The following is an 11,704-nucleotide window of genomic DNA, read 5'->3' as shown; positions in this document are numbered from 1 at the left end:
CGGAATGGGATATAAACTAAAATTAATATTGCAAATGATGGAAGAGGAGGAAAATCACAACAGGAATGCAAAATAGAGGAAACAGAGGAATCTCTTGGATTTCCATTGACATACCATCCATGGAACAAGCACTAGCCATGTTCCAAGGACATCCTTATTCTTTTTTGAGAAAAGGGTCAGCTGGATTAGAAGATCTAGCTCTTGAATAGGTTAATATAATTGACTACATTAACAAAAGGTGACACACTTAAAAGCAATATATTAGCAATAAAATAGATTACTGCATGAAAATGAGAAAAAGAATCGGGAAAGATAAATTAGTATGTTAAAACAGATCTAAAGGAACGTCCACCCTTTAAAGATCTAATTGCTTGGAGTAAAAACATTACTGCTCCAACATCTCTAAAGTTAGGAAACATATAACTGTTCCTTTTACCATTTCCTCTTTCATACATAGGAATTCCTTATTTTAATCAGCTTGCCTCAGTTGGGATTATTTCATAAAAAACTAGCCTATTAGAATTCTTAACACTACTCACATCAATTCCCCTGACCACCGTACTAGGTTTCTAAATGATTATGCTCAAAATACTTTAACTTTTGGGGATTTTTTCATAAGTGATAGTTTATGTAATAGGTATCCCATCAAAACTGCAATCAGAATGACAGTCAGAAAAGCTGTCAGTGTTATCCAAGCATGTATGTAAGACTTTGGGAGGGCACCAGTGACATATACACTGACAGTTGCAGACAATTCACAGTAACTATATAATTTGTCCACCACAATGGCTTCAAAGATGTAAAAGCCATTGTAGTGTGAAAAAATGATCTTGTTCTTTTCATTTTGACCAAGAATTTGATACTTGGCTGAGGGTGATACTAATTTAGGTCCATCGTGATTCTTACAACTTTCATAGTTCATTCTGCTCCATGCAGTATGTGGATTTGGAGAATCTTGCTTTTGTATCAAAGCAGTCCAATTCTGAGGTTGAGAGATACAATTGGCTTCAGCAGCTGTCAAGAGATAATCATAATTATACATTCCATTGACTTCAAACACAACAAAGTCAGCAGAAACATGCTCCACAAATGCATCATTTTCCCACAGTTCAAGGATTGGCAGCCAAGGAGTATCATAATACAGCAGAAGAGGACACCCCAATTTATTATACTTGTATAGAACTTCAAGATCACTTTGACCTAACTGTGGTGTGGCAAGAAAATGTGGGTCATATAAATTGTGGCTGATAGTATAAGTGAAGTTATCTTGCAGCATGCCTTGATTAAACAGGCCTTTGCTGCATGCTGTTGTGTTTTTAAAAACTTTAATGTGTTTAGTAGGTGGGCAACCTACATTGATAAGTGCAGACAAAGGCTGCATATCAATGCAGCTGGGTCCTTTGTTGGGGATGTCCACAGTAAGGATAGACATCCCGCCAGAGGGGAAGGTGTCACTGAAATGAGGATCTGCCATGCCAGAGAAGTACTGCTGCAGTAGCTGCATGTACAAGCTGTACTTGGTGTTCCCGTCATATGTGTACCCATCCTCTGTTATCTGTGCCCAGAACCCTAGCACATGGGGGTTGCTCACAGTCACCACTGGAAAAGCCCCAGTGCCTGGCTTTGGCACAAACGTGGCACTAAAGTTCAGCTTCTGGTGCATGTCGATATAATGGATCTTGTTGTGGAAATGGCCCTTGAGGATCTCAACTGGGCAGTCTTGCAGAGGTGGCCAAAACTCCATGATCAGCAACTGCACGTTCAAGGTGCATTTCTGGAAGTTATAGGCCCAGGAACTATTGGTAGGTATAGGGCTCAACACGGTTAGCATCCCTACTTTGTCGAACATCAGCGCAGCATTGCACAGGCCTTTCTGGCTGCTGTTGCCCTCTTCAAGCTGCACCATAATTGTGGAGACCATGTCTAGGCTGCCATGGAAGATCTGATGGTCCTGGGTCAGGGCTGCAATCTCAGTGTTGCTGATGGCCACGTGACAGAGGCCGCCGCCAGGGAAAGGAAGGGAGGTTCTGGAAAACTCCCTTGTCTGCACAATCACTGGCTCCACAAGCAAGCCATTACTGGAGGAGATCAGCAGAGTATCTTTGGTCCAGAGGATAGTGAAGCCCCACAGGTAAGGGTGTTGGATACCCTGGACATCATGACCCCCTGTGGACTTTAGGTTGAAGCCCATGGAGCTGTGACTGTACATGTGGCTCATGTTGCTCCCAGTGTATGAGAAATAGGCTCCTTCTCCTTTCCCCTCCCCACCACTGTGGGTATGATTGATGAGCAACCCAGTCTGGGAAAGGGAAACAAAATTGTAGACACCAAGCAGCACCCCTTGCAGTTCTGGGCTCAGCTTCAGAGCAGTGAATGTGTGGCCTCCATCCTCTGACCGGAAGATATGGCTTTTGGAGACTGAATGCCCAGTCTCATAAGCAAAAATAGTCATACTGATGGCCTGGCAGGCTGGATCCTGCCCTGGGTAGCAGCAGTGGGTGTTTGAGAGCTTGGTGACCAAGAAATTGATCCCCTGTACTGGGAGCCATTCCTCCTCCCCAGCTCTGAAGATGTAGAGATAGACCCGTCCATTTATCACCATTACTAACTGATCCTTCTTCACAAAGGCTGCAGCACTGACTGAGGCATTTGGGATCTCTAGCTCAGAAGGGATGGTCAGTGGCAGGAGGCTGGTTTCAAATCCATCTGTGCTGAGGAAAACCTTCTGTCCCAGGTACAGGGCTGGACTAGGGCGTCCCCAAGGGTCACCATCATTACACGGGTACTGTAGAAGGGAAGGTTCAGTGCTGGTGAAACTCAGGACAGTGCCTGACACCTTGTCGCGGGCACTGAAGGACCGAAGTGAGTACACTAGCCTCTCACTAATGCATGACCAGGAGGTAATTCTTCCCACTGCAAAACACAGCCACAGCCAGAGTTCAGCTAGTGAGATTGGCCAGGAGTGAGGCATTTGTTGCGATGTTATCAGAATATCCCCTCCTACCAACTTAAGCTGGAGGTTGACACCTCATGCTCCTTGTGGACAACAGCTCAAAATGGCTCCTGGTTCTGCTCCCTCCCTGCTGTAAAATAGAAGGAGGTTCCGAGAGGCAGTTGGTGGCTGGGCTGGGCTATGGGTTGTGTGTGGCTGTTGTTCTGAGTGTTTCCTATACAGTATCTGTCATGTGTAAATGATGTTTGAGGCTTGCAGTTTTGTGGCTGATTTTACATGACCAACAATGGCCCCTTCTGCTAGATTTTCCTCACATTTGCTCCACCCCATTGGGCAACAGCCTTAGTAGTCAGTTGTGCCTAATGCTAATTTCCTTAGGGTTTTGTACGTGTCACTGGTGCTCATGATCATAGAATCACAATAGAATAAACCAAGCCAGTAACAAAAGTGACCTACTGCATCATTAGCTAACAGAGAGCCAAAACAGTCACCAATAGGCATTGCAGCCCTAATCACCACCCAGATAACTGGATCTTTGTGACGTAAGGTTATTAAAACGAAAAGCATCACATGTAAGGTTTTTCCAGTTTCAGAGAACCAGCCACACATCCCAGGTCCAGCTATAGTTCAGATTTTACCAAATACTGTGCTGTAGCTTAAACTAAACATTGTTTAATAAAAAAAGAAGAGAGTTATTAATTGGTTCAAGGAATCCTACACATTACAACTGATTTCAGAGTCTGTAGGTCAGGATATTAGCAGTGATGGTAATTCTGCTAGCTTGCAATAAATCTCTCTGGATCACACAAAAGAGTGGGGGTGTCATCAATCCTTTTATTCAAAGCTTCCCTTTGCTAGAAATCATAGTCCAGAGATGTGGAGCAAGAATGAAGTCTGAGAATTATGGCACAGTCTGCAATTGATACCCATAGTCCAGGTGCCTGGAAAGTTACTGGTGCAAACATGGAGTCCTGGGTCACATGTGCCTTGCTGAGTTGAGACATTCATTGCCTAGTTGCTGCCTGAAGAGACCTCAGGAGGGGTCCCCGGAACTGCTGATTGTGCTTAATGGGCCATCAAGCAGATTGGCTAGCCAATCTGTTTTGTGCAGGGTTTAAATTCTCAGAGATTATGTCCAGGAGCTCTCCCCTGCCACTTCCACATCCCTTCAGCACTCCTGGCTTCAGCTGTGGGGTGGAGGGGGGTTGGGGCTTTAGCCCTTGGGGGAGGCACTGGGGCTCAGGAATTTAGCTTGGGGACAGGCGCCATGGCTTGCAGCTTTAACCCTGCGGGGGGGGGCATGGAGGCTCAGGGATTGAGCCCCATGGGGTGCACTGGGGCTCGGGCAGGTTTTTTAAAATTTACCTGCACTCGGCTGCAGACAGCTAAGGTTGAATTTAAACCCTGGTCTTGGGGGATGTTACCCAGAAACACAACAGGTTTGAGAAACAAACTCAGAGTTTCATAACTTCATATACAATGATGATACATGCATATAAACAGGATAATCATGCTTTAGCAGACTACAGCTTTTCCAGTGATACCATAACATGACATACTTTGTACAAGATTTATCACAATTGTGCAACATTGATAATATATCAGTGGTGATACATCATCGTAAACATGGTCACCTCTCTTTTATACAGTGTCACACCTTTTGAAGCTCACCCCAGTGTGAGACTTTGTCCCTCTGATGTATGTGTGCCTTAGCAGCGCAGCTCACCAACTGCCATGTTAAGATCCCTCTTAGGACTGAGTGGCTCTAATTGTTAGATTTATTGGTGTATTTCCCCTATCACTTTTGATTTTATTACTGGATTTTTGCCGATTTTATTACTGGAAATAAAGTGGCTTCATGATGCTCTCCTGGGCTCCTTGAGCCAGCTGTATTAATAGTTGAGGAGGGGAGGGTTACTGGTGAAATATAATTTTAACAACAGTAATATTGAAATATTTTTGAAAGAAAAACTGAAGATTTAGCATTGCATCTGGATATCTGAAATGGCTGTAGGGTTAAGTATCATTGTTACAAAACCCCGATCGTAATATCTGATGAATCAGCATGTATTTTCTAAGGAATTCACGTGGCTTGAAAAAGCCTCACAGGAGGGGAGGTTGAATAATGTTAGCCAACACAACCATGTAACTTAATAGTTATCAAGATCCTCCAGACAATTGGAAGTAAGGGGTGGGGATGAGAAGACACTGTAGCCAGCAATCACAATTTTATCACATATGCCACTATATTTGGTGGGTGGGGTTTTTTTCTTTTTCCTTTTGAATAAGTCTCATGATTTTCTAAGCTCTGCCTTCTATTTGATGAAGTTTTGCCTTGATCTAAAATGGCCACCAAGGCCTGCTTCTAGCAATGGAATTGAAGCCAGAGGCCGCCCAGTCCCTTTCACTTCTTGTAGATGACAATGAAGCTATCTTCAGTAAAGACTGCCGCTGGCTCTCATGGTTTCATTATAAGTAACATGATTGGCTCCAGCAGGTACCAAATCTCACTAGGATGTAAGAAGTCCCAGCAGTCAGGTCAATTTCAGCTCTGATTGAGGGAAAGCCTGCCCCACTTCCCTTCCTTCTGGGGTAGAGCAACCAATCAGGGTTAGTGCAAGAAGGAGGCAGAGCTGTCCCGCTGCCCTCTTAGGAACTGAGGAGTTTTGGGGTACAGGACAGGGGAAAGGGAGCATTTAACACCATTCCTATGAGAGGAGAGGGGAGGAAGGAGCAGAAAGACTGTTTTGTATATAGTGGCTGTGTCAGTATGTATGTTTTATGGGCTGTTATGTCTTATGTATTGTTATCCTCTTTTGCTGGAATACACAGTTAAAGAGCAAGAGCTTCCTATTATTTTATATAAGTCAAGGGTGCACATTTTATTCTTTTAGGAGTCTGCTTGTCTGCTCTTTAAGTGCCCCCATGCTTACCTGAAAGGACTTTTTCTTTGTTAGACTCTTGCTTTCCTGATCATTTGTATAGCAAAATGCTCTTATACTTGTATGAAACAGTTTGTGGAGGATGCAGTCAAGTAGTCAGATGTGATTTTTCACTAAGCTTCATAAAACTGTCTCAAGAGCATGAACATTGTTGCTGTTTTTGTTATTGTCAACAGAGGAAGTAAAGTCTTAAGTCTCCTGTAAAGGCTTGCTCTGGTTCCTCAGACAGATCGCCCCGAAACACATTTTTATGGCTACAGAATCTTTGGGCCATAGAGAGAGAAAGCAATTATGAGAATGACTCTGTAGCCTGGTAGTTAGCGCAGTGCCCTGGGAGGTGGAAGACCCAGGAACCAGTCCCCCTGCACCAGTAACTTTACTGATTATTTCTTCACAGTGAAACAGCTTCAAAAGGAGAGATTGAGGGATTCCCTACATCAGATTATCCCATAGTACTCAGAATCTTCTGTTTAAAACAGGATGTCTGCGCTCCTTGCTCTGGATGACTTTATACAGGGATGTATTCTTTGCTGCCCAGTGTGCAGGAGAATATATAACAGGATAAGGGCAGAAAGGCAGCTACAAGATAGAAAAATCCTTCACTGCAGCGCCACCTCCCTCCTTTATGTGGCTGGTAGGCACTAATGGCAGGAGCAAAGGAGCAGCGCATTTTCCTCTCTTAGAATATTTACAATGCAAATATGATAACAAATTACTGCTGTCCTGAAACAGCTGTTGCTCTACCTCTATGTCTTGAATAGCCACCAAAAGGATGTGGGCAGCTGGATGGCATTTGCCAAGCTTCTGGCAAGACATCGGCTGCAGGAAGCCTTGGAGGAAGAGCCTGGGTAGGGTGAGAATCTTGAGACAAGGCTTTTGCTCCTGTGGATCTTGGTCCCCCACAACTATAGCAGCCCCGCTGCCAGCTGTTCTCCAACGAAGCTCAGCCTCCAGAGATAAAGATGGACCAGTGATCCAGAAAAGAACACACTTCTTTGGAGGGCTGCACTCTTTTCCACATGATGGTAAATGGAAAGATCAGAATGTGCACCATAATCTTAATTCAGACCTAGCACTTAAATAGTCAACCCCCATAGCCAGCAAATATATGGCTTTCCTCATGGAGAATGCTCTGAATTAACGGTTTAAAGAAACCACTAGAGAGCACTAAGCAATTCCTTTTGTTAAACAGGTCATTAAGCCTGCCTGGTGTGTTTAGCCAGCTACGGATACTGAATGATGATAGTGTTAATTCATCATGATGTTCCCTACTCAGCAGCTGCACAACATGTCTTAATCAATGTACCATTTCCAAAGATCCTGGAAATTCACTTCACGCTTATTGTCCCAAAAGTCCATTCTTGTCTTGCATAATATAGTTCTTTGAACTCCCGAGCTTCACATCATATTTTCCTCCTAGAGAGATTACATACGATCCTGGCCCACAATAACACATCAACTTTGCATTTAATAAGTTTGCTGGAGTAAAATGTGAGTAAGGTCTACAGGATTTGGCACAGTACAACGAGACATAGACTTCCTTCCTCCATCCCTAGCATTTTCCCACTCATCTCTACATTTCTCTTTACATAATTTTTCATTACGTGAGTCAGTGCCTCAAAATAATTCAGTAATATTAATGACAGCTAACTTGTCTATGGTTTTGATTTGCCATTAGCCTATAGTTTCAATCTTTAATCACAAAAGAAGGGTGCCAAAATAATAATCATTTTTTTATCCGAAGTACAAAATATATGTTAAGGAGGAAGGTGGTTGAGATGAAATTCAGTGTAATAAAATCCTGAAAATGCCTTTGTGTGATGAGACTATGCGTCTTTGCTCCGTGATCTGTTTGGAGCTGCGAAGTTATAAGAGAGAATTTTTAAGAAGAAAGAAAGAAAGAGAGATAAAAGAAAATCATAATATTCATATAGGTTTGAGGAAATATGGTCATTAGTTCTGCAGGTCACTGTTAAACTGAACATAACATGCTTGGAAGGATTTTATTTTTATTAGTAAACATCTATTTCACCACACACACACAACCTGAAGAAAAAATGTTTCCATCAATAATTAAAATTTCAGACAGGCAAAGTAAGAAAAATGATGCTTGAGAATTTATTAGAGTTGGATTTAAGATTGTTTACTTGGTATATTTTGATTTGTGTTTTAATTATTATAAAACTTTTTAACTTTTTAATCTCAGTATCTATTGTCATAAATTAATATTGTCTGATCCCACCTTGTCCGATACCACCGTAATTTCCTGCAACTATGAAAATTAAAATCAAAGTTGAAAAAATGCTTAAATCTCATAATTTTGCACAACTGCAAAAATTTTAATGGTTAAAAACTGAAAAAATGTTTATGAAGAAACATTGGTATCTGTTGAAGTTATACAACAAAATCAAATTCTGCCAAGCCTACATATAAACCATAAAATAACTTCAGAGGGTTAGCCATGTTACTCTGTATCAGCAAAAACAATGAGGAGTCCTTGAGGCACCTTAGAGACTAAAATAATTATGTTAGTCTCTAAGATGCCAAAAGGACTTGTCGTTGTTTTTATAAAATAACTTGAACCTGTCTGTACATGCAGCTCTATACCAATGATTCTCAAACGTTTTTTGCTGGGACTCCCTTTTTCAGGCTATGACGGCCCCCCTCCATACCATGCCACCCTTACTTCTGCACTGCTGGTGGTGGCAGCACTGCTTTCAGAACTGGGTGCCTGGTCAGCAGTTGCCATTTTTGCAATCCCCTGTCCCATACAATAGTCTTGTGACCCCCCCCCCCTCTTTTGGGTCAGGACCCCCAGTTTGAGAAACGCTGCTCTGTATGTTAGCTTATGCATTCATCCCTGCTTGTCTTTACCCTGATTTTTAAAAATACAATAGAAAAAAGAAGATAGAGTTTATGATAGTCAAGTAATAACTGTATGATAATACCAAATACTGTCAGGAACAATCAAGGAGTGAATGAGCTTTTGACAGTACTTGTAATAAACTTAATTATATTTTTTTCATGCTGACTTTTGTGCACAGGGGTCCATACATCAATGACTCTGTGGTAGGTTAACCAATGGAAGAACCATGTTAAACCCAACCATTGATCTATATGGGGGCTCTGACTTTACAAGGCATGTAACTTGGCCAGTGAAGGCTCTTCAGTCAATTGTTTACAGCATGTATTAGCACAAAACAAGGCCTCCTTGATGACCATGAAAAATTTGTCTACTCTGTCCAAGGTCTGTGGAATTCTTCCATCTGGCTTAATGTTATGAGCAGGACTGCTGCTTTATTATCTTTGCACTATAAACATAGTGCAAAGATAATACTCCATGGGTGCTCCGGGGCTGAAGTACCCACAGAAAAAAAAAAGGGTGCTCAGCATCCACCAGCCACAGCTGTTTGGTGGCCCCACTGATCAGCTGTTTGGTGACTGGCTGGAGGCACTTGTGGGAGGGAGCAGAGCGGGGGCAGGAAGAGGCGGAGTGAGGGGAGGGCCTTGGGGGAAGGGGTTGGGTGAAGGCAGGGCCTCAGGGCAGAGCAGAGGTGGAGCACCCACTGGGAAAAATTAAAGTCAGTGCCTGTGACTATAAGGTCACTTTCAGTGTGACAAACTAACCCAAGAATTAAAATGACTACTCTAAGACATGTCCCTGAGCTCATCTATTTGTTGCATCTTTTTCCTCCCCTAAATCCAAAATAATTTATCATTTTACTTTAAATCTGTAAATGATTTGTTCTGATGGGGTGTCTATCCCTCACAAGGCCTTACTAGGTAAAAAGGGCCAATTAACCAGGCTGCACCTGCAGGAGAGTCAGGGCTGATAAGGCCAAATGGTTGATGAAGCCCAGAGAGGGGAGGTAGTTTGCTTGGCATAAAGAGAGGCAGTTAATAGGAAAAGGCTGTAGCAAAGAACTTTGTAATCATGAGAGAGAGAAAAAAAATGTTGGCAACAGACTACTGGTGTTGTGGTCTAAGCCTGGGTTCCTGCCTTGGAATACAGCCTTTGCCAAGAACCCAAGAGGAGGTGAAATAACCACAGGAGCAGAGGAAGTTCCAAAGGTAGCCCAGAGAGAGGCCAGAAGATAGAAAGATAAGGTAGGAAATAGCCTAGGGAAACAGCAACTAGGTCTGAGCTTAAACAGACCATGGTTGCTGGGCATAGGGCCCCTGGGCTAGAAGCTGGAGTAGTGATTTGGCCCAGGTTCCCCTGCTAGCTACTGGGGAAGTGACACAGGTGGGCAGTGAAGCAGAAGGCTGCCTGAGACAGTTTTTGTCCAGTAGGAGTTTGATCTTCAAGGAGGGGAGGACTACAGCAATCTGGCCAGAGGCACGAGCTATGAAAAGAGAGTAATCTGACTCCAGAGAGAGAGACATACACACCAAGGGCTAAAAAACTGAAGGTGTCAGAATGTCATGAACTGAAGGTGTCAGAATGTCATGAACTAATGTGGACTCCAAGGAAACAACACAGTGGTGAATAGTGAACCCTATGACACCTCATAGACTCATAGACTCTAGGACTGGAAGGGACCTCGAGAGGTCATCGAGTCCAGTCCCCTGCCCTCATGGCAGGACCAAATACTGTCTAGACCATCCCTGATAGACATTTATCTAACCTACTCTTAAATATCTCCAGCGATGGAGATTCCACAACTTCCCTAGGCAATCTATTCCAGTGTTTAACTACCCTGACAGTTAGGAACTTTTTCCTAATGTCCAACCTAAATCTCCCTTGCTGCAGTTTAAGCCCATTGCTTCTTGTTCTGTCATTGGAGGCTAAGGTGAACAAGTTTTCTCCCTCCTCCTGATGACACCCTTTTAGATACCTGAAAACTGCTATCATGTTCCCTCTCAGTCTTCTCTTTTCCAAACTAAACAAACCCAATTCCTTCAGCCTTCCTTCATAGGCCATGTTCTCAAGACCTTTAATCATTCTTGTTGCTCTTCTCTGGACCCTCTCCAATTTCTCCACATCTTTCTTGAAATGCGGTGCCCAGAACTGGACACAATACTCCAGTTGAGGCCTAACCAGCGCAGAGTAAAGCGGAAGAATGACTTCTCGTGTCTTGTTTACAACACACCTGTTAATGCATCCCAGAATCATGTTTGCTTTTTTTGCAACAGTATCACACTGTTCACTCATATTAAGCTTGTGGTCCACTATGACCCCTAGATCTCTTTCTGCCATACTCCTTCCCAGACAGTCTCTTCCCATTCTGTATGTGTGAAACTGATTGTTCCTTCCTAAGTGGAGCACTTTGCATTTATCTTTATTGAACTTCATCCTGTTTATCTCAGACCATTTCTCCAATTTGTCCAGATCATTTTGAATTTTGACCCTGTCCTCCAGAGCAGTTGCAATCCCTCCCAGTTTGGTATCGTCCGCAAACTTAATAAGCGTACTTTCTATGCCAACATCTAAATTGTTGATGAAGATATTGAACAGAACCGGTCCCAAAACAGACCCCTGCGGAACCCCACTTGTTATACCTTTCCAGCAGGATTGGGAGCCATTAACAACTACTCTCTGAGTACGGTTATCCAGCCAGTTATGCACCCACCTTATAGTAGCCCCATCTAAATTGTACTTTCCTAGCTTATCTATAAGAATACCATGCGAAACTGTATCAAATGCCTTACTAAAGTCTAGGTATATCACATCCACTGCTTCTCCCTTATCCACAAGGCTCGTTATCCTGTCAAAGAACGTTATCAGATTAGTTTGACACGATTTGTTCTTTACAAATCCATGCTGGCTATTCCCTATCACCTTACCACCTTCCAAGTGTTTGCAGAT

At 43.0% G+C, this 11,704-nt stretch overlaps 1 protein-coding gene across 1 annotated transcript; it reads right to left on the bottom strand.

Moving 5' to 3' along the window:
• Positions 1 to 583: 583 nt before the first annotated feature.
• CATSPERD (cation channel sperm associated auxiliary subunit delta) lies at positions 584 to 6,711 on the bottom strand. Its single transcript, XM_030549446.1, has 2 exons — positions 6,640 to 6,711; positions 584 to 3,013 (listed from the first exon to the last, which is right to left on the bottom strand). Exons 1-2 carry the CDS (start codon positions 6,709 to 6,711, stop codon positions 584 to 586), a joined length of 2,502 nt encoding a protein of 833 aa, XP_030405306.1.
• Positions 6,712 to 11,704: the final 4,993 nt, after the last annotated feature.

Source organism: Gopherus evgoodei, chromosome 2, assembly GCF_007399415.2.
Source record: "Gopherus evgoodei ecotype Sinaloan lineage chromosome 2, rGopEvg1_v1.p, whole genome shotgun sequence".
Taxonomy (NCBI): domain Eukaryota; kingdom Metazoa; phylum Chordata; order Testudines; family Testudinidae; genus Gopherus; species Gopherus evgoodei.
This window is presented reverse-complemented; position numbering and strand designations above follow the sequence as displayed.

Bases quoted from the DNA above. Each gene is read 5' to 3' on its own strand.
- CATSPERD (XM_030549446.1), bottom strand. From the start codon at position 6,711: ATGTCTTGCCAGAAGCTTGGCAAATGCCATCCAGCTGCCCACATCCTT. The intron at 3,014-6,639 runs GTAGAGCAACAG...GTCAACCTCCAG, and splicing joins TGGCTATTCAAGACATAGAG to CTTAAGTTGGTAGGAGGGGA.